The sequence below is a fragment of the Hypanus sabinus genome, chromosome 16 (genome assembly GCF_030144855.1).
Source record: "Hypanus sabinus isolate sHypSab1 chromosome 16, sHypSab1.hap1, whole genome shotgun sequence".
Lineage (NCBI taxonomy): Eukaryota > Metazoa > Chordata > Chondrichthyes > Myliobatiformes > Dasyatidae > Hypanus > Hypanus sabinus.
In genome coordinates, this window is record NC_082721.1 from 2,434,784 (window position 1) to 2,457,995 (window position 23,212).

The 23,212-nt window shown below is 43.6% G+C and overlaps 1 protein-coding gene and 1 long non-coding RNA gene across 3 annotated transcripts; one reads left to right on the forward strand and one right to left on the reverse strand.

Moving 5' to 3' along the window:
• Positions 1–304: 304 nt before the first annotated feature.
• On the reverse strand, positions 305–21,906 carry armc6 (armadillo repeat containing 6). Of its 2 annotated transcripts, none has more exons than XM_059990961.1 (8): positions 21,820–21,906; positions 21,058–21,203; positions 15,931–16,010; positions 12,979–13,549; positions 10,964–11,109; positions 5,866–5,997; positions 1,785–1,922; positions 305–988 (listed from the first exon to the last, which is right to left on the reverse strand). In XM_059990961.1, exons 2-8 carry the CDS (start codon positions 21,176–21,178, stop codon positions 776–778), a joined length of 1,401 nt encoding a protein of 466 aa, XP_059846944.1. In that variant the 5' UTR covers positions 21,179–21,203; positions 21,820–21,906; the 3' UTR covers positions 305–775. The 2 variants fall into 2 exon arrangements, with proteins under 2 accessions (XP_059846944.1, XP_059846943.1); XM_059990960.1 differs by having other exon boundaries at positions 12,973–13,549.
• Positions 877–10,675, forward strand: LOC132405950 (uncharacterized). The gene is made up of 3 exons (XR_009516001.1): positions 877–1,003; positions 1,753–1,942; positions 8,970–10,675. It is a non-coding gene; the product is annotated as an uncharacterized LOC132405950 (long non-coding RNA).
• Positions 21,907–23,212: the final 1,306 nt, after the last annotated feature.

The window sequence follows — 23,212 nt, forward strand, 5'->3', positions numbered from 1 at the left end:
ATTTCTGATACCATCAAAATTGGCCTTTCTCCAATTTAGAATCCAGACCAGTCTCTCTGCAGATTTACTTTGAAACTAATGACATATGCCAGTGATATTAAAATTGATTCTATGGTCACACACAAGAGAGAATCTGCAGATGATAGATATCCAAGCAACACACAAAATACTGAAGTGTCTTGGCCTGAAACATCAACTGTACTCTTTTCCATAGATGCTACCCAGCCTGCTGAGTTCCTCCAGCATTTTGTGTGGGTAGCTCTGATTCTAAGGTGTTAGGTGACTGCAAGAGAGAAACTCGAAGTACGGTGTTAAAGGATTTAATAGACACACATGAAAGGAAGTTATCTTGAAACATTTCAATTCTTCAAACATTTTCCACTCTGCTACTGTACCTCCACGGACAGCACAGTGCAGGTGGGTCACAAAGCAATGGAATATCCAAAGTACATTACCTGCTGCACTGAGGGAACATTCAGATGTGCTAACTTTCAGTAGAAATTGTAGGGTGAAATGCCTCCTCGTCGTGTGTTCTTCTATCTCTCTGCCTTTCTTCAGTGGAGTCTAGGGTAAGGGGACGTGGGGGAGTGGAGGCTGTTCAAATTTTAACTCATTGTAATGATGCAATCACCCCAGAGATGCCCTAGTTTAACTCAACCACATCTCAGATGGTCAGCGAGAAGTGTTGACTAAACCAGCAATGAATATCTGAGCTGGAGTTGTATTGCCAGGGGGTTAATGTCTTGGCCGATTCCAGTGTGATCTCTGGGAGAGATTAACGGGAGATGTCACCTTTCTGTCCCGTCCAGAGCTCCCGAAGCTCCAAGCTGCAGCCCAGATCTCTCAGGGCAGCTTTGGCCAGGTCCTCACAGTCCTGGTGCGTAGCCTTGGCATGTCGTATCAGCACCTCTGCTCCCATCTCAAGGATCGACTGCGAAAAGTCAGGCTTCCGTGCCACCAGGTTCCGCAGCAGCATGCAAGCCTGCTTCTGCAAAGAGGACAGGTTAGTCAATCTCAATGCTGCTTCCAGAATGGAGTCCTCCAACACTCCTGCACACTGTGCATTCAACAGCCCCATTCTCTCCAATGCCAGCAACAAACACCCCTAACAATATTCTCCCAATAAGATACAGAAAATGCTGGAGCAACTCAGCAAGTCAAGCAGCATCTACGGATGGGAATAAACTGTCAATGCTTTGAGCTAAGACCCATCATTAGAACTGAAAAGTTGACTGTTTATTCCTCTCCGTAGATGCTGCCTGACTGGCTAAGTTCCTTCAGCATTTCTGTGTGTTGCTGTGGATATCCAGAATCTTTTGTATTTATAATGCTCTCCTACTCAATTATCCACGCCTTAAATCTCACACCTCCCAATTACATTCTCCCTCTAACCACCAACGTCCCTTCATTCCCTCATCAGGACCACCAGACTCAAAAAAGTTACTTTCCCCAAGCAATAAGGCTGATCAACACCTCCACCCACTAACCACCACTCCACACCCCCACACCACCACTACTTAATCATTTCCTGTTAGTCATCTTATGGACACACACTCCTGTGCTTAGCATCACTTTTATGGACATAAAATCCATAAAAGTGGACATAAAATCAATATATCTGTATAAGCTATATAAAGTACTTACAATATATTCATTTTTAACTATTATTCTATTCTTAATTTATTGTGTTATTTTGTGCTGCATTGTATCTGGAGTAACAATTATTTTGTTCTCTTTACACTTATGTACTAGAAATGACATTAAACAATCTTAAATCTCCTCACCTGCACGTTTACTTCAGCTGGGTGGGACTTCATCGCCTGCAGTGTCAAAAATGCACCCCCAGCCTCCATGATCACCCGGCAATTCTCCGGCTTCCGCAGAGCAAGCATGCTCAAGGCTGCACAGCCCTGCTCACAGACCTGTATAAAAAGAAGAAAGAGTGAGTGACAAGATCTCATCTCCTTTGCCAGGGTAGCAATGCAAACCACAGCATGGATTTCAACTCAAATCTTGCTCCTTCCAACTTTCCAAATCAGCACACAGAAAAATCCATACCAGGGACCTCACATCCATACCAGGGATAGTTGATATCAGATACCAGGGACAGCCAATATTAGACACCTTTCACCCATACCAAGGACAGCCAAACCAGAGACCTCACACCCACACCAGGGACAGCAGATAACAGCCTAACAACCCACATACATTTGGGATGTGGGAAGAAACTGAAGCAACAGTAGAGGACACAGAACATGCAAAATCCACACAGAAAACGGCAGAGGTCAGGATTGAAAATGTTTGGCTCGAGTGGTGAGGTACAACTCCACCAGCAGTGTCACTATGCTGGTCTTCATTAGAAAAAGGTGTTTGCCTTTTAAGGAAAATCAAGTGAGGGTTGTAAACTGGAATTAATTATCAACTGACTGTGATACCAGCAAGGAAAGCGAATTAATTTGAAAAGCATTACGTAGCTACCAAGGAAGGTGAGATTGGTGGAGATTGTTGGTAGAATGGTAATTCTAGGAGATGTTTCTACAGTGTATATAATCCTAGGAAAGTTTCTGTGGTGGCGTGCAAATACCTTTCTACCTCAGCATCTTCAGAAATTACTTATTAAACTATATGGCCCATAATATGCAGTCCACGATTAGAATATAGACCACTTCAAACCAGAACCAGCTCCTTGACCCACGATGTAGTGACAACCCTTTAACATACTCCAAGATCAATCCGCTTACACGGTGGCCAGTGCCCCCTCCACCAGCCCTCTACAGTTTGAGGGAGCAGGGACACAGGTCATAAGAGCAATGTGAAAGTGAATTCATAGACCTTGGAAAAATGTCAAAGACCAATGAGGAATGTCACAGTCAATAGTAATGGAGTATTAACAGGATTTAAAAATATGCAGCTTAATGTAAAATAAATCAGAAAAGCTAAAGCTTTGCCTGAATTTACTGATTACACAGGAGTGAAGAAAGATGAAATTTCAGCATAGCTCATTACTGCCACCCATTGTTCACAGAGGGTAAGCTCATGTTAACATAAGAGACCCCACCAGTGTGGTTGGTTACTCCTTGAACTGAACTTTCACTGGAGGAAACGTGGCATTAACTGTGACATAATAATTCTGTTTATTGCTGGACAAGTTTTAACATGAGAGAGAGAGAGAGAGAGAGAGAGAGAGAGAGAATGATTATTTATTTATTTATTCTTCTATATTATGCATTGCATTGAACTGCTGCTGCTAAGTTAACAAATTTCAGGACACATCAGAATCAGGTTTATTATCACCAGCATGTGACATATTTGTTAACTTAGCAGCAGCAGTTCAATGCAGAGCATAATATTGAAGAAAAAAAATAGAATAAAAATAATAATAAATAAACAAGTATATCAATTACGTATATTAAATAGATTTTAAAACATGCAAAAACAGAAATACTATACATTTAAAAAAAGTGAGATAGTGTCCAAAGATTCAGTGTCCATTTAGGAATCAGATGGCAGAGGAGAAGAAGCTGTTCCTGAATCGCTGAGTGTGTGCCTTCAGGCTTCTGTGCCTCCTACCTGAAGGTCACAGTGAGAAAAGGGTATGCCCTGGGTGCTGGGGGTCCTTAATAATGGACGCTGCCTTTCTGAAACACCACTCCCTGAAGATGTCCTGGGTACTTTGTAGGCTAGTACCCAAGATGGAACTCACTAGATTTACAACTTTCTGCAGCTTCTTTCAGTCCTGTGCAGTAGCCCCTCCATACCAGACAGTGATGCTTTCAGTCCTGTGCAGTAGCCCCTCCATACCAGACAGTGATGCAGTCTGTCAGAATGCTCTCCACCGTACACCTATACAAGTTTTTGAGTGTACTTGTTGACATGCCAATCTCTTCAAACTCCTAATGAAGTATAGCCGCTGTCTTGCCTTCTTTCTAACTACATCCATAATGTTGAACCAGGTTAGAAACACAGATACCTTGACACCTCGGAACTCGAAGCTGCTTACTGTCTCCATTTCTGATCCCTCTATGAGGATTGGTTTGTGTTCTTCTGTCTTACCCTTCCAGAGTCCACAATCAGCTCTTTAGACTTACTGACATTGAGTGCCAGGTTGTTGCTGTGGCACCATTCCACTAGTTGACATATCTCATGTCTGTACGCCCTCTTGTCACCACCTGAGATTCTACCAACAATGGTTGTATCGTCAGCAAATTTATAGATGGTGTTTGAGCTATCCCTAGCCACACAGTCATGTGTATACAGAGAGTAGAGCAGTGGGCTAAGCACACACCCCTGAGGTGCACCAGTGTTGATTGTCAGCGAGGAGGATATGTTACTACCAATCCACACAGATTGTTGTCTTCCTGTGTAGGAAGTCGAGGATCCAATTACAGAGGGAGATACAGAGGCCCAGGTTCTGCAACTTCTCAATCAGGATTGTGGGAATGATGGTATTAAATGCTGAGCTGTAGTCGATGAACAGCATCCTGACATAAGTGTTTGTATTGTCCAAGTGGTCTAAAGCTGTGTAGAGAGCCATTGAGATTGTGTCTGCCGTTGACCTATTGTGACGAAGGGCAAATTGCAATGGGTCCAGGTCCTTGCTGAGGCAGGAGTTCAGTCTAGTCATGACCAATGTCTCAAAGCAATTCATCACTATAGATGTGAGTGCTATCGGGTGATAGCCATTACGGCACATGCCGTTGATAATAAGCCTGATTCTGATTCTGCATTCTTTTTCCACTGAGGTTGAGTGAGATTGCACTCAATGGATTAAGGATGGAAGATAAAATGTTTAAAGGTAACATGAGGAGAAACTTCTTCAGTGTCTGGTGAGAGCATGAATGAGTTGCCAGCGCAAGTGGTAACTGCAGTTTCGAGTTCAATGTCTGAGAGAAGTTTGGATGGGTACTTGGAAGGGAAGGCTATGAACAGCAATGGTCCAGATGCAGAAAAATGGGACTAGGCTATTTAAATGGTTTGGTACTGAATGGATGAGCTGAAGGTCTGTTTCTGTGCTGTAATTTTCGATGACTCTGACCTATCTCTGAAAGGTGTGAGGTAAGCTAAAAAATTAAGCCATGCCTCTGTACGACTTTATTTCTTGGAGCATACAAGACTGAGGGGTGACCTTCAGAATTGTAATAAAATCAAGACAAGTGTAGAAAGGTTGAACTCTGCCACAAATGGTCTCAAACCCGGCTGCAAAAGGAGGAGGATTGGGCATGGGGCTAGCAATCCCATTCTGTAAAAACCCAGAACTACAGAAATACAAAGACCTCAATCCTGAGAGAGGAAGGATACAAGAAGAAGATGGGCTACACCTGGAGACAATGTGGAAGACTGGCCCAGGAAAAAGGACTCTAGCGAGCTACTGTCAGAAGCCTAGAAGAAGAAGATAGGTGGAAGACATAGTCTTTTTCCCAGGGCACAGATTTAAGGTGAGAGGGGAAAGATTTAAAGAGGACCTGAGGGGCAACTTCTTCACACAGAGGGTGGTAGGAAGACAATGAGCTGCAGGGGGTGGAAGACAATTACAACATCTAAAAGACAGTTAGATAGGAACACGGACAGGAAAGGTTTAGAGGAAATGCAGGCAAACAGACAACATGGTCAGCATGGATGAACTGGGCCGAAGGGTTTGTTTCCTTGCTGTACAACTGAATGACTATGTCACATCAATAAGATTAGCCTGATTAGCATGGCCAAGCGGTAGTTCAACACTGTGAGAGATTTGGAAGATTATATATAAATGCTAGAATAATTGTGAGAAATTAATTTCCACACCCCCCCCAAAAATCTTAGCAGAAGAGGCCTGGGCTTGCTTCCCCTACTGCAACCCCCCAAACTTACACTGTGAAAGTGCAGTACCTGTGGACTTCCCATGTGACGGTTCATCGCCAACATAATCAGGTCCGTTCCTCCAGCATTGACGATCGCATCCTTAACTTCATCATTACCTGCGATAGCTCGAAATGCACCCAGCACCTGCCTAACCAGCTCCTGCAATTTGGGGGGCGGAGCAGAGAAACAGGAAGGAAAAAACAAAATCAGTCATTGCCATTTCTGCCACAGTGGTGCAGGTCTCATTCGGACAGAGGTTACTATGATAGCCAGCATGAGCACATTGGGTCTTAGGGGTGCCATGATAGTGTAGCAGTTAAATAAAATGAAACAAAAAAGGTAGGGCCAGTATATTTGCACATGGCCAGACAGATTTACCAACTTCAAACATGCCAGCATAGCCTGAACAGGAACTCCCTCCAGACACACAAATGGTTAAGCAGCCTCACAGTCTCCCAGCTAATCTACTAGAGGATCAGCTATACTGAACTGGGTGTTATGTAATGACCAAAGGCAGTTAGGAAACTTAAGGTAAAGGAACCCTTCGGAGGCAGTAATCACAATATGATTCAGTTCAACTTGAAATCTGACAGGGAGAAAGTAAAGTCTGATGTAGCAGTATTTCAGTGGAGTAAGGGAAATTACAGTGGTATGAGAGAGGGCTGGTCCAAAGTAAACTGGAAGGAGATGCAGGGAGGGATGACAACAGAGCAGCAATGTCGTGAGTTTCTGGGGAAAATGAGAAAAGTGCAGAACAGATGTATTCCAAAAACAAATAAATACTTAAATGTTAAAATAATACAAATAGAAATTCAAAGCTAATGTAAAAGCAAATGAGAAGGCAAACAACAAAGCAAAGATGGAGGATTGGGAAACTTTTTAAAAGCTACAGAAAACTAAAAGGATCATTAGGAGGGAAAGATGAAATATGAAAGCAAGCTATCAAACAATATCAAGGTGGATACAGAAAGCTTTTTCAAATATATAAAAAATGAGAGATGAAAGTGGATATAGAACCGCTAGAAAATGAGGCTAGAGAAATAACGGGGACAAGGAGATGGCAGATGAACTAAATTAGTATTTTCCATCAGTCTTCACTGTGGAAGACACTAGCAGTGTGTCAGCTGTTGAAAGGTGTGAGGGAAGAGAAATGAGTGCAGTTACTATTACAAGGGAAAAAAGTGTTCAAAAAGTTGAAAGACCTAAAGATACACAAGTCACCTGAACCAGATGAACTGCACTCAAGAGTTCTGAAAGAGGTAGTGGTAGATATTATGGAGGCATTAGTAATAATCTTTTAAGAATCATTGGACTCTGGCATGGTTCCAGAGAACTGGAAAATTGCAAATGTCACTCCACTCTTTAAGAAAAGAGGGAGGCAGCAGAAAGGAAATTATAGACCAGTTAGCCTGACCTCAGTGGTTGGGAAGATGTTTGAGTCAATTGTTAAGGGTGAGTTTATGGAGTACTTGGTGACACAGAGCAAGATAGAACAAAGTCAGCATGGTTTCCTTAAGGGAAAATCCTGCCTGATGAACCTGTTGGAATTCTTTGAGGACATTACAAGTAGGATAGATAAAGGGGATGCAGTGGATGTTGTATATTTGGACTTTCGGAAGGCCGTTGACAAGGTGCCACACGAGGCTCCTTACCAAGTTAAGAGCCCATGGTATTACAGGAAAGTTATTGGCAAAATTTAGACATTGGCTGATTGGTAGGAGTCATCAAGTAGGAATAAAAGGATCCTTTTCTGGTTGGCTGCCAGTGACTAGTGGTGTTCCACAGGGGTCGGTGTTGGGACCGCTTCTTTTTATGCTGTATATCAATGAGTTAGATGATTGAATAGATGGCTTTGTTGCCAAGTTTGCTGGTGATACAAAGATTGGAAGAGGGGCAGGTAGTGTAGAGGAAACAGGTAGGATGCAAAAGGATATAGACAGATTAGGAGAATGGGCAAGAAAGTGGCAAATGAAATACAATGTTGGAAAATGCATGGTCATGCACTTTGGTAGTAGAAATAAATGTGCAGATTTTTTTCTAAACGTGGAAAAAATCCAAAAATCTGAGATGCAAAGGGACTTGGGAGTCCTTGTGCAGAACACCCACAAGGTTAACTTGCAGGTTGAGCTGGTGGTGAGGAAGACAAATGCAATATTAGCATTCATTTCAAGAGGTCCAGAATGTAAGAGTAGGGATATGATGCTGAGGCTTTATAAGGCACTGGTGAGGCCTCACCTTGTATTGTGAACAGTTTTGGGCTCCTGATCTAAGAAAAGATGTGCTGGCATTGGAGAAGGTTCAGAGGAGGTTCACAAGGATGATTCCGAGAATGAAAGGGTTACCATACGAGGAATGTTTAATGGCTCTGGGCCTGTGCTCGCTGGAATTCAGAAGGATGGGGGGAATCTCACTGAAACCTTTCCAGTGTTGAAAGACCGATACAGCGTAGATGTGGAAAGGATGTTTCCCATGGTGGGGGAGCTTAGAACAAGAGAGCACAGCCTCAGGATAGAGGGGTGAAAATTTAAAACAGAAATGCGGAGAAATTTCTTTATCCAGAAAGTTATGAATTTGTGGAATTTATTACCACAGGCAACTGTGGAGGCCAGGACACTGGGTGTATTTAAGGCTGTGACTCATAGGTTCTTGATGGGCCACTGCATCAAAGGCTACGGGGAGAAGGCCGGAGAGTTGGGTTGTGAAGGGGGAAAAGAAAGGATCAGCCATGATTGAATGGTGGAGCAGACTCGATGGGCCAAAATGGCCTAATTCTGCTCCTATGTCTTATGGTAATTCAGTGTCAGCCATAGACAGTGCTCTCGACCTGCTGGTCTTGGTCACGGAGAATGGGGTTGAGAGACAATAAATCAGCCATGATGGAATGCAGGAGCAGACTCAATGGGCTGAAAGGTCTAATTATGCTTCTGACTTATGGTCATCTGGTCAAACAAGAAATTGGTCAACTGACTGGTTCTACGCCAGAATCACAACTCGTCCCGTCCAAAGTTTCCCACCACTTATGCCTTCCTTTTCCTCAAAATGTGAACCTCGAGTTTCTGGTTCATTTTCTTCTCAACACCAACCGCTTTTCCAGATGCTGCCCAACCACCTTTCCTTTCCTCCCACTCCAGCACCAGAAGTATTTCCAGTTGCCAGACCTCTACACGCACTCTACCATGGACAAGCCCAGTTGGGAAAGGAGGAGGGTTGTATTGGGCTAGCAACCCAAACCCGTAAAAACCCAGAGCTACAGAAACGCCAACAGAAGCTGCAAAGGAAGAGGAATAATCTTTGAAGATGGGTTACACCTGGGGGCAATGTGAAAGACTGGCTCAGATTACAAAATTCTGACAAGCTGCTTTCGGCACTCAATGTAGTGGTGATGGGCCTAAGAGGACCTCTACACTTACAGTCTGGAAAAATAATCTTTACTGCTTTCCTTTACCTTCGTAGGTCTTCATTAACACCTTTCTTTGAATATAACTTTCAATCCCCTCCAAGTCACTCTCTCATGATGTGTTGGGATATTTGTTAATTAAATTTTAATTGCAATTAGATATGAATATTGTGTAAAATTAATCAGATCACTCCATTGCATGCTAGAAAGTACACCACTGTAGTGTAGTGATTAGCAGGACACCATTACAGCTCGGGACGTCTGAGTTTTGAGTTCAACTCTGATGTCATCTGCAAGGAGTGGGTTTCCTCCAGGTGCTCCAGTTTCCTCCCACAGTCCGAAGAGGTACAGTTTAATTGTCCTGTGACTAGGCTAGGGTTAAATCGAGGGTTGCTGGTGGAGTGGCTCAAAGGACCTGAAGAGCCTATTCAGCCCTGTATCTCAATAAACAAACAATAAATAGCAAAGTCTGAATACCCTTCCTTCACCGATATGGATACAGCTCATAAGGGTTTGCTGAGACCATTGTCAACCAAATTTCTAGTGCTTGGGAGAATTGCTACACATTTAATTGATTACAGCAGTGTACACTGGATAAATTCCTCTGTTGATAACTATTGCAAACTAATACATTTTTGCAGTACTGTATTACTATTAGTAATGTTCCAATTTGTTCTGTATTTCATGTAAATACATAATTTGTTAATCAGTTAGTCTTTTTTATACCTTTTTAACTAGTTTGATACTTTGGCTGATTGATGTGTCACAAGTCACTAGAATCTACTGTATTTAAAAAAAAACTCCCAACTCCTAATTCATCTTATCAGTAACTGCTGTAAATGCCAACCCTGGGCATTCTCTCTTCTCCCCTCTCCCACTGGGCAAAAGAGACAAAAGTATGAAAGTACATATTACCAGGTTCAAGGGTCACCTCTGCACCACTTTGATAAGACTATTGACTGGACCTCTTGTACAATAAAATGGCCTCTTGTCCTCATGATCTACTTCATTATGATCTTGCACATTATCACTTATCTGCAATTTTTCCAATTGTTCAAAATTCAAGATTTAAGTTTATTTGATGGCTGTACAAATGGTGTTCAGCTCACTAGTCCACAGGGTTTACTCACTTCAGTGCTGAGCTGGCCCTGTAGCTGTGGCCTGTAAACATCAGCTCTTACCTCAGCGCTGAACTAGCCCTGTGGCTGTGGACTCTGCCATTAATGTTCTGTGTGCTATTTGTTTTTTTTATTGCTTGTACAGTTTGTTCTTTTCTCCCCCCCACACACTGGGTGTTTGACGGTCTTTGTTGCGTGGTGTTTTTTTTAAAATGGATTCTATTGTGTTTCTTTGTTTTGTGGCTGCCTGTAAGAAGACAAATCACAAGGATGTATACAGTATACTGTACATACTTTGATAATAAATGTACTTTGAACTTTGTACATTTTTATTCTACATTGCTATTGTTTTATCTTGCTCTACCTCGGTGCACAGTGCAATGATTTAATCTGTCTGAACTGTACACAAGACAAGGTTTTCAGTGTATCATGGTACGTGTGACAATAATAAACCCATACCAGTTCCAACTTAATCCCCTGGCTTTGAACAAGTCAACACACAGAAATATCCTCTCTATATCTGCCCTGATGAATCCCTGCTTAATTCCGAGACCCTCTATCAGGTCACCTCTTATCTAGCAGTGGTAGAAATGAAGGAGTGGTTCCACACCCGATGCTCAATGCAGTCAGCCAGCAGAGCCACCATGAAGTTCAGACCTCCTAGATCCACAATGTCTTGGCAGAACTCATTCCTGACAGCAAGACGCGACAGAGTGCAGCACAGCTCACTGAGGACAGTGGGGTTTTCTGTGAAAGCTGTATTGGAGAGAAAATAATTGCAATAATAAAACATCTTTCACTATACTTTGCAATCAATGCATTGTTGTAATACAAGTATGCAGGCTAATTAATTTGGGCACATCAAGCTCTCAAAGTCTGCCACTATTACATGCTAATTGAAACTCAGTTACAGACACTGTTCGTAAATGTACTGTATGGGGATGATACCTAGTTGTGTGAGGATATGAATCTTGAGCTGGATAGTGGATGCGGCTACCACAAGACATAGGAGCATAATTAAGCCATTCTGTCCATCGAATCTGCTCCGCCATTCCATCAATGCTGACTTATTATCTCTCTCAAGCCCCATTCTTTGGCCTTGTCCCAGTAACCTTTGATGCACTTAATAATTAAGAACTTATCAACCACCACTTTAATTACGCTCGATGTCTTGGGCTCCACAGCCATCCACGGCAATGAATTCCACCGATCCATCACACTCTGGCTAAGGAAATTCTTCCTCATCTCTGTTCTAAGTGGACATTCTTCTATTCCGAGGCTGTGCCCTCTGGTCTTAGATTCCCCCACTAAAGAAAACATCCTCTCTACAACCATTCTATCTAGGCCTTTCAATAAGTTTCAATGACAACCCCTCCCCCCCCCCAAATCTTCTAACCTTCACCGAGTACAGGCACAGAGCTATTAAATTCCTAGGATCATTCTCAGGAATGTCAATAGACAATAGACGCAGAAGTAGACCATTTGGCCCTTCGAGCCTGCACCACCATTCTGAGATCATGGCTGATCATCTACTATCAATACCCGGTTCCTCTGGACCCTTTCCAATGGCTGCACATTCTTTCTTAGATAAGGGGCACAAGACTGCTCATCATGCTCCAAGAAAGCAACTAAGTCAACCTCTCACTCAATGGCAGCCAAGGAGCTAATTATTGACTTCAGAAGGAAAGTGGAGGTCCATGAGCCAGTCCTCACTGGGGAATCAGACGTGGAGAGTGTCAGCAACTTTCAGTTCTTGGGTGTTATCATTTCAGAGGATCTGTCCTAGGCCAAGAACATAAATGCAATTACAAAGAAAAAAATGGCAAGAGTTCTAATTCCTTAGAGGTTTGTGAAGATATAGCATGACATCTAAAAGTTTCTGCTAAAATTCTATAGACGTGCAGTGGAGAGATATTGACTGGTTGCATCACAGCCTGGTATAGAAATACCAATCCCCTTAAATGGAAAAACCTACTAAAAGCAGTGGATATGGCCTAGTCCATCACCATTAAAGTCCCCCACACCAATAAGCACATCTACACAAAACACTGTTGTAGAAAAGCAGCATCCATTATCAAGGACCCCCACACCTCTGGCCAGATCTCTTCTCATTCTGCCAAAAGGAAAGAAATGTAGGAGCCTCAGGAACCATATCACCAAGTTCAGAAACAGTTATTACCCCTCAACCATCAGGCTATTGAACCAAAGGGGATAACTTCACTTGCCCATCATTGAAATGTTCCCACAAACAATGAATTCACTTTCAAAGACTCTTCATTTCATGTTCTCGATATTTATTGCTTAGTTATTATTTTCTTTTGTATTTGCCCAATTTGTTGCCTTTAGCACATTAGTTGTTTGTCTGTACTGTTGTACAACAAATCGTGCAAATATAAAAGAAAAAACAAAATAATAATAAATAAACGAGATTGAGCACACCTGAATGGACAAGGAACTCAAACTCACTAACTCACTGTTTTGCTCTAAATTTGCATAATCGTTTGTAATTTATAACCTTTTATTATGTATTGCAATATACTGCTGCCACAAAACAAAAAAAAATCATGACTTTTGTCAGTGATATTAAATCTGATTCTGATTCAATAGGTGAATTAGTACCGGAACCTTTTGCAGCTTCGATGATGACCTGAAGTCCGTTGTTCTCCATCACTATCATCTTTGCGTGATCATGGGCGTGGCCAAAGGGCACTCGGATGTCATCGTCATAGGTCATGACCCTTAGGACACCAGCCGCCTCTCTGACCACGTCAGCACTGGTGCCATGGCTGACGATAGCACCAGTCAGCAGTGGCAGCACACCACACTGCACCAGGTCTTGCCGGTTCTGCTCGTGCTTCAGGCAGCCGTGATGAATGGCACGGAAGGTGGCTGCATTCAGAACGGCCAGCTCCTGATGCTGCTTTAAAATGTCCAGGAGGAGGTGCTGGCCCTCCAAGTCCAGGAGGTCCGGCTGACCGTCCAGAAGAGCAGCCAAGGCCTGGACTCCCTTCAGCAGGCGTGGGCCATCGGACATCATTGTTCTGCAGGAGGACAGCACTGTGGCATAAGCAGACTTCTCAGCTGCCAGATGGCGGTGAGCAAAATTAAGGCTGCACTGTTCGGTAAAATTAGTCAGGTGTTCCTCCATTTCATCAAGAGCCAACATATCCAGAGCTTTCTGAAGATGATCCAGTACCTATAAACACACAATCAGTCAATTGATAACTCTAAAACAAAGTGTTTATAAAGAACTACTACCATAATATGGGATGACAGAATAGCACAGCAGTTAGCATAATGCTATTGGGGTGTATGGGGTATCCAGGGAGAGTATCACCACTGGTGAAGGGGCTCGTTGTGTCCATTCCTGGGCAACTCACTCATCTTTGGTCCCCACCAGACACTCAGCTCTCAGCTGTGGCTCTGAGTAGCTGTTTGCATGTCACAGCAGAAACATACCAGTACACTGCTTTGACAGGTGGGCTAAACCAGCTGAGGGTAGCCAGTAGTCTCATACCCTAGTGAGATGGGACATTCCTGTCGTAAATATGAAGTCAGCTCCAGCGGACTGGGCAGATGAGATCCAATGACCAAGAAGGCTGTTTTGCAGCACTTCATGGAAACATGGCAAGGCACAAAAGTAGTCATGGTCATCCACTGCAACCAAGGAAGACCCCATTTGTGACGACTTTTTATACCACTGGACCCAGACTTCTGACATTGAGAGAGTGGCACTGCCCCAGCGCAATGGCCTTTACACTCTAAAAGCTCTCCCGCACAGGTTTCACTGTCATTGTTGGATATGACAGCGCCACCAACCCAGGTTCAATTGCCACCACTGTTTGTTTTTCCCATGACCACTTTCCTCCAGATGCTCCGGTTTCCTTCCATGTTCCAAAGGTGTTCAGGTTAGGGGCAGTAAGCTGTGGGTATGCTGTGCTGGTGCCGGAAGCCTGGTGACTCTCGTGGGCTGACCCCAGCGCATCCTCAGACTGTGTTGGTCATTGGCACAAACAGTGCATTTCACTCTGTGTTTCAATGTTTCGAAATAATAAATAAAGCCAATCTTAAAAAAAAAACATGTCACAGAACCTGCTGATAAAATTTGACAGAGGAAAGGGTCAACAATATCACCTGACACAGGACAATCAAGTATTATCATATTATCATCACAGAAGAGAGGCAATGGAGGCTAATGAAGAGATTCACACACAAAATGCTGGAGGAACTCAGAAGGTCAGCCTGCATCAATAGAGAGGAATAAACAGTAGATGTTTCAGTCTGAGACCCTCCATCAGGACAGGAAAGGAAGGAGGAAGATGCCAGAATAAGGTGGAGGGAAGGAAAGGAGGACAAGCTAGAAGCAAGTGGGTGAGGGAGGGAGTTGAAGTAAGAATCCAGGAGGACTAGATGAAGAGCCTGATAAGAGAGGAGAGTAGACCGTGAATGAAAGGGAAGGAGAGGCACCAGGGGGAGGTGATCGGCAGGTGAGGAGAAGAGGTAAGAGAGGCTAGAAAGATTGTCTCCATTGAAGAGCCTGTGGGTTTCCTGCCATAGTCCAAAGATGTACTGGTTAGTAGGTTAATTGGTCATTGTAAATCATCCTGTGTTCAGGCTAGAGTTAACTCGGAGGGTCGCTGGGTGGTGGGGCTCATTAGGCTGTATTTCTGAATAAATAAATAAAGTATCACTGAAGAGGGCAAAGAGGGAACAAAGTGATGTGGTTGCAATAGTGAGAGATGCAATTCCCAACTCAGACCACAGAGTCTGATTGCAGAGAGAAACAGGATATAAACATGCACGAGACTGAGAGACGTAGATGAGGAGAAAAGGAATAGAGTGGACAGCCACAGAAGTTTGTCCAGAGCAGGAATAGCTAATACGAGGGGATATAATTTTAAGGTGATTGGAGCGGTACAGGGTGGGGGAAGAGAATGTCAGAGGTAGATATTTTTTTAAAAACACAGTGGGTGGAAGAAGTGTGGAAAGTGCTACCAAGGGTGGTGGTAGATGCAGATATGGATATTAGGGACATTAGGAATGCAATACCAGGCGTGAGCATAGGGCAGATATGTTAGGGACACTTAAGAAACTCATAGATAGGCATGTGGACGATGAGAAAAATGGAGGGCTATGTGGGAGGGAATGGTTAGATTGATTTTGGAGTAGGTTTGGAATGGCTAGATTGATTTTGGAGTAGGTTAAAAGGTCAACTCGTCATGACTGAAGAGAGGCTGAAGAGCCTGTACTGTTCTACATTCTATACAGATAAGACTGGTGGAAGTGGCAAGAGCATGTGTTAATTGTTAATTAACAATGGAAAGGCAATTAGTGATGAAGCAGCAACTGAAGTGTTGAAGATAAATGTTTTAAATCAGACTGGGCAGTGATAAAATTGTTCCTGGTAGTCAGATATTTGAGTGGGCCAGGTTGGTGAGGTGATTTATTTTATTAAACTTTAATTTTAGAAAAGGAAATGCTAGCACAAGAACATTTACCAAGTGTACGTTTTTTAAAAATTTCAATGGGTTTATTTAAATCACAGGTGAAACGTGCTCTTTGTGCATACTCTCTTACCTGTAGGACATGGTGCTTCGGGTTGCTATCATCAGATGTAAAATTCTGCACAGTTTTCACCACATTGACAAGATCAACACCTGTAGGGAGTCAGAGGAAATTAAAGGTTCCCAGCATAGAGGCAGTATGAGTCTTGCCCAATGGGTATTTGTTCAATTACTCTGCCCTGAACATTGAAAGCTGCTTGGTTGTATTGTTTAGTACGGCCATTCGAATATTGTAAGAAACTGCACACTACCCAGTACATCACAGGCTCATCCCCCCCTCACCATCACTAGTATTTATAAAAGGCAACATCCATCAAAGATCCCATGTCACCTTCTCAAAGTTCCCATTGGGTAAGAGGTGCTGAATCTGAACCTGATGTCCCACACCACCAGCAACATCTACCTCCTTCAACCATTCAGTGCTTGAACAAGCTGGCAAAACCTTAAACTCAAGTTTAGCAACACAGTGAACACTTTGATAACTTTGCACTGAAACAGGTTTATTATTGTTCTAATTGTGTTCTTTATTGATTTCCACACATGACAGTAAACTCAATGACTTTATCAACATCAGATGATGAAAATCTGAAATAAAAACAAAGAAAAACACTCAGATCATGTTGCTCTATTGAAAGAGAAGCTAATTCATCTTATCTAGTAAAAAGAGAAAATAAGTTTGTTTTAAATCCAGAGCAACACATAGAAGATTCTGGAGAAACTCAGCAGACCAGGCAGCATCTATGGAAATGAATAAACAGTCGACGTTTTGGGCCAAGACCATCAGGACTGGAAAGGAAGGGGAAAGATGCCAATATATGATGGGGGGAGGTGAAGGAAGAAGTTACAGGGAGGGCAAGGTGGGGCTGGATAGGACAAAGGGAAAACACAAAAATAATCAGACAAATCTGGGTTTTTATGATGCCTGTATAGCAGATGTTCGAGAATATTGGTTGTCAATCACATTAATATCCTGATACTTTCATTTCAATTTTACATGTTACAGGACATGCCTGCTTCTCTTTGCTGCCATCATGGAGGAGGTACAGAAACCTGAAGACACACACTCAATATTTCAGGAACAGCTTCTTTCCTCCGCAATCAGATTTCTGAACAGATGATGAACCCATAAACATGACCTATTTTTTTGCACAACTCACTTAATTTGATTTTGTATATACAGATCTTATTGTGATTTCTAGTTTTATTTTAAAATTATAACTAAGGTAAAACATCGCATTTCACAACATATGATATTAAACGATTCTGATTTGCTCAATATTCTGGAGAAATCAGTGAGTTTATGGGAGCAGAAAAGAGAACTCTGGTGAATTTAGGAGCTTGGGAAAATGGCACTTGGTGATTATAAAGGCAGCACTGTGAGTACAGTGAGACTGCTGGGTTGAAAGGGAGCACAGCCCTTGAACTAAAGTGAATTATAAAGACATGATGTAAAAGAAACAATGCTTGGCAAGATATTTTGGCAAAGTAGAAGAATGCGCTTAAGCAGAAAACTGATCCTAATGCACCAACCATCAGGATCACCAAACAATCACACCCTAGAAATACTGGAGGATTTCTGTTACGGTGAGACCAGGGGCACCTCCACTTCCTCAGGAGATTGAGACACCGCCTGCACCCCCATTCTAACTCATTTTACAGGACATCTGAGTCCTGACTGTGATTTGAACCACAAGGCATCTGACAAGGATTGCAAGGACTGCTGAGAGGATCCTCAGGATTGTGAGGGGCTGCTAACAGGATCATTGGGATTGCAAACAATTGCGAGGACTGCTTTGAAGTCTCTCTTCCACCATTAGAGTCATTTATCAGGTGTGCTGTATACACGGGGCCCTTAGCATTGTCAATGATCCTTCCCACCTGTCCAACAATCTCTTTGGCCCCCTACTATCAGCCAGGAAGTACCGTAGCACAAGGACAAGAACTGTTAGGTTGGAAAACAGCTTCTTCTACTGAACTCCCTGCCATCACCCAGGTCTCAGTGCGTATGAAGTGCAGGTAACATTATACTGTTTACTTTTTAACTTGAGTCATAAATTCACCTCATTATTTGTAAATTTATTTGTAGTAATATTACTTTGTGTTGTGTGTAAGTACCGTGTTGTGCACGTTGGTCTGAAGCAACATTGTTTCGCTTGGCAGTATACATGCGGTTCCTCAAGGTTGTTATAGCTGGGGGTGGTAATGGGGACAAGCTCGCACTACCTTTTAAATGCTCCCAATGGCACACACCTCTGACAACCAAGTCCAGCCACTGGCCTTCTCGTGTGGTTTAGCTACAAAGCCCGGTGGAACCGTTTCTACTGACAGGAGAAGGGACAAAGGCGGGTTAGTGGTGCCTTAAAACCAATCGCTTCATCGGACATTGTTGGCAGCTCATCTGGAAGAAGGAAAACTCTGGTCTCAAACCTCCACTGCCTTGTGGCTATACACACTCAAGGGGAAGGCTTCAGGAGTAAACCCTAAGGGAAAATCCAGAGCTGGAGCCCCTAAAGCAATTCTACATTAAGTACAATATTGACTGGCAACTCCTGTGATGCTGCTAGTGCCGAACTGTATCGGTCTCCGTCGTTCCTTTGGGTTCATCAGATGCGTGAAGAGGAGGAGCTTGCTACATGGGCAACAGTTTGCTGTCCATATCGTACTGCCCTGGCTTGCATACCGAGAGAGCCAGGATTCAATATTCATGGTCAACTCTGACCGAGGGAGGCCTCATACTCAGACAAATATCAAGTTCAAGTTCAAATTGATTTTTATTATCATTTCGACCATAACTGCTGGTACAGTACACAGTAAAAATGAGATGTTTTTCAGGACCATGGTGTTACATGAACAATACAAAAACTACACTGAACTACGTAAACCAACACAAAAACTAGACTATAGACCTACCCAGGACTGCATAAAGTACACAGAACAGTGCAGGCATTACAATAAATAATAAACAAGACAATAGGCACAACAGAGGGCAGTAGGTTGGTAGTCCGATGGCTTGGGGGAAAATCTGTTACATAAATAAACAGCTGAATGGCGGCGTTAGGGGGATTCAGTCCATTTCTGTCCTCTCGCCAAGTATTTCGTTGCCACAGATGTAGTCCAATTTAATGTCCATTAGAGAGCAGAATGGACGGGAGGGCCTGCTTTTTTCCTGGCACGGACTCCCGCCCACTCACCTCACTTCCGCTTCCTCGCACACTGCCTACAATGTCCCCAACTCTGGCCACCAGCATCAAGCGACTCCGAGGACTGCAGGCCCAATTCCCTCAGTAAGCCGAGGTCGCACAATCTAACCAGCAGATTTTCATGAAGGTTTGTTTTTGGGCGATCTCTGCATTGTAGCAGTATCTGGTGATGGTAGATAGTTGCTCTGTTATTCATTGCCCTAAACCCTAATTGTGCCTTAAAATTAAATTTTAATTTAAGATTAAAATTAAAAAACTAAATTAAAGTAGGACCAGATCCAAAAGGCCGGTGCTGCCGTGTGCTGCGCTGCCTTTATGTGTAGGGTTGAATGACAATAAAATGAATTTAAACTTGAGTTGCTGTGGTGTGAAGCGGTTGATGGCCAGCTAGTCGATAAATTAAAGAAGCTGGTTAGAAAGAGGACATTAACAGAGGAACAGGAAAAAGCTGTGAGATGCAGAGCTGTAGGTAATGCCCAGCAGGTCCAGATGCACTAGTGTATAGAGAAAAACTAAGTCAACCTTACTGGTCAAACTGCTGGAGGAACTCTGTGGATTAAGCAGCGTCTGAAGGGGGAAAAGAAATTATTGAGGTTTCAGGTGAAGACCCTGTATCAGATGTGAAGGGTGCAGTAAAGAAGAGAACAGAAGGAGTGAGACAGAGGAAGAAGCACATGGAATTTCAGGGAGGTGAGGGTGAAGGTGCCAATACAGATAAGTGGACCACATGTTCTGAAATCTGGAAACTAAGGAAAAAGCGATAATGGGAACCGTTAAAGGAGAGAACCAGATGGAGGAGAGATAAATGGGTAAACTGTGGGGGTGGTGAGTGGGTGGATGGGAAGGGCCAAAAATGGGAGGTGGGGTACTGGAAAGGAGGGAATGAAAAGGGAACAAAAATGAGAACATGTGGAAGCAGAGCAAGAAGAAAGGAGGTAAGAGCACTGAAACTTTTAAATTCAATGTTTACACCACTGGCTTGTAGACAATTCAGATATTATATAAGGAGTTGTCCCTCTGCACTCTGGCACTGGAGAGGTAAAGGGACAAATAGGTTGGTGAGGGAATACGAAGGGGAATTGAAATGGCATATAACTGGGAGTTGAAAAGGCCACATAGCAGTCAATATCACAGAACAACCAGACAGTTCAAAAATGAACAGGGTTCCCTGAAATTGAAAACGTTGAAATCAAGTTCTGGTCTCCATACTTGAGGAAGGATATACTGGCTTTGGAGGCAGTGCAGAGGAGGTTCACCAGGTTGATTCCAGGGATGAAGGGGGTAACCTGTGAGGAGAGATTGAGTCGCCTGGGACTATACTCTCTGGAGTTCAGAAGAATGAGAGGGGATCTTATAGAAACATACAAAATTTTGAAAGGGTTAGATAAGATAGTAGGAAAGTTGTTTTCATTGGTAGGTGAGACTAGAACTAGGGGACATTGCCTCAAGATTCAGGGGAGAAGATTTAGGACAGAGATGAGGAGAAACTGTTTTTCCCAGAGAGTGGTGAATCTGTGGAATTCTCTGCTCAGGGAAGCAGTTGAGGCTTCTTCACTAAACATATTTAAGATACAGTTAGATAGGTTTTTACATAGTAGGGGAATTAAGGGTTACGGGGAAAAGGCAGGTAGATGGAGCTGAGTTTACGGACAGATCAGCCATGATATTGAATGGTGGGGCAGGCTCAATGGGCTGATGGCCTACTCCTATTTCTTATGTTATTAAGTTCCAAACTCTATTAACAGCCAGAGTGGAGGGTGATGGGTTCTTTCACAGGGCAGGAGGCCAATGACAGGTCAGGGTGGAAGTGGGTGAACAACTAAAGTGGCAGAGGTGTGGAAACTCTGAATGGCCATGCTGAACACCCAATGTGCATTTGATATCTCCAAAGAGGAGGAGGGATTCAAAACAGGGAATGCCAGGATAAAGACTTCACCTACCTTGTGACTCAAACTGTTGTATTGCCTCTTTCAAAGCCTCCTCTGGTTCCATCTCAAACTCAATCATGTTTTCTCGCACCACATTATCAAACGTCTCCTGAGTAATTCGTCTGCTCGCCATTCTTCCAGAATCTCACTTTCGGCAACTGTGATAAGATTGCAAACTAAATGTACATGAACGAAATTTAAAAACGTTTACTTTTTTTTTAAAGAATGTTGAAGGTTTAACTAGGACAGGTATGTAACATCTTTTTTTCAAATATTTCAAGGTGGATATATATTTCAGACACCCCCACCCCTCATATAGCTTAATCTAGTCTACCACAGCTTCAAGTTGCAGAGGAATGGGTCGGGGTGAGGAAGGGAAGGGCGGGCCGGGATGGGTTAAGGGGATGAGGGATGAAGGAGATCGGGGAGCCCGGGCCGGATTGGAATGAGCTGGGGAGGGGGGTGGGAATGAGTGAAATCGGTGGTTGTGCTGGCAGGGTTGAGGTGAGATAAGGAGGATGAGGGATGAGATATGAGGGAGATCGGGGAGGCCGGGCCGAGATGGGATGGGGGGGGGGTGGGAATGAGTGAAATCGGTGGTTGTGCTGGCAGGGTTGGGGTGAGATAAGGAGGATGAGGGATGAGATATGAGGGAGATCGGGGAGGCCGGGCCGAGATGGGATAAGGGGGGGTGAGGGATGAGTGAAATCGGGGATGTGCTGGCAGGGTTGGGGGTGAGATAAGGTATGAGGGAGATCGAGGAGGCGTCGGTACCTCCACAAACAGATAGATGAATTTGCCCCTTTATCCACTTCAGCACCGCCGACTGTGCAACACCTTTCCCTTCCCCTCTCCCCACCCACCGGGTCTCCGTGAACGGCCGATTGGTTCCTATGCAAGGCGGAACATTTGCCAAACGCACTCACTTCCGGCTCTATTCCTAACGGTACAAGCACGACAGAAGGGAGGGCGGTAAACACAAAAGACTCTGCAGATGCTGGCGTCAAAGCAAAACGCTGGAGGAACTCAGCAGGTCGGGCAGCATCCGTGGAGACAAACAGTCAGCGTTTCAGGCCAAGGCCCTTCGTCAGGACGGGGACGACAGAAGAGAGGGCAGGTTTTGTCTCTGCGGGGTCACACTAAGTTCAAGTTCAGACCGAGGTACACCACTCAGAACATATACTGTAACTCACACATTTAACACAAAGTAATATTTCCGCAAATAAATTAACAAATAATAAGGTGCATTTACGGCACAAGTTTTAAAGTAAACAGTACAACGCTACCGGTGCTTCGTGATGGGACCTGGTAGGGAGCTCGATAGACTCCGACCTGGGGAAAGAAGCTGTTAGCCTTGTCCTAATGCTATGGCATCTCCTGCCTGATCAGTGGGGGTTATACTACCCTCGCAAAACGGTGGAGGAACCAAGCAGGTCGGGGCGGTGTCTATGGAAAGAAATGAACAGCGAGCGAGACCCTTCATCGGGACTGCATGCCAAGGCACGGAAGATGGGAAATTGGGAAGTCACTATTTAGAAACGGTGAGTAGAATTGGTTGCCCGGTATCAGGGGGAAGGGAACTGATTCAGCCACAAACGATGCTATAAACATACTTAGTAAATATTAGTGGGATTAAAGAATTTTAGACAATGTGCCACATAAGAAGCAGATGCATGAATTAAAGCCTCTGGGTTTGGGGGTAACTTAATGGCAGAGGTTGGGAACTGGTTAACAGACAGGAGAAAGAAAACAGGAAGGAAGTTTTTTTTTCTCTCTCAGGGGGCAGTGGTAATCAGTACAGTACCAGAGGGATCAGTGATTGGGTCCCCTTCCATAAGATATAGGAGCAAATTAGGCCATTTGGCCCATCGAGTCTGTTCCACCATTCCATCATGGTTGCTTTATTATCCCTCTCAACCCCATTCCCCACACTGTACAGCAGTGGCCAAATAGTGAGAACACAAAACTGGGTAAGATTGTAAATCATAAAGAGGAAGCAAAGCAAAGACCAGGTGATCATATGGGCAACAACAAAACAACTTGGTAACGTCTGAACACAGAATACTGCAGCACCATGCAAGACCTTTGGCCACAATTTGACCCAACCTCCTGACCACCAAATACAACCCTGAGATTCACTTTCTTGCAGGCATTCACAGTAAGTACA

Bases quoted from the DNA above. Each gene is read 5' to 3' on its own strand.
- armc6 (XM_059990960.1), bottom strand. From the start codon at position 21,178: ATGGCGAGCAGACGAATTACTCAGGAGACGTTTGATAATGTGGTGCGA. The intron at 5,998-10,963 runs GTGTGGAACCAC...CCCAAATTGCAG, and splicing joins CTGACTGCATTGAGCATCGG to GAGCTGGTTAGGCAGGTGCT. The intron at 1,923-5,865 runs GTACTGCACTTT...CTTTTTATACAG, and splicing joins GTCACATGGGAAGTCCACAG to GTCTGTGAGCAGGGCTGTGC.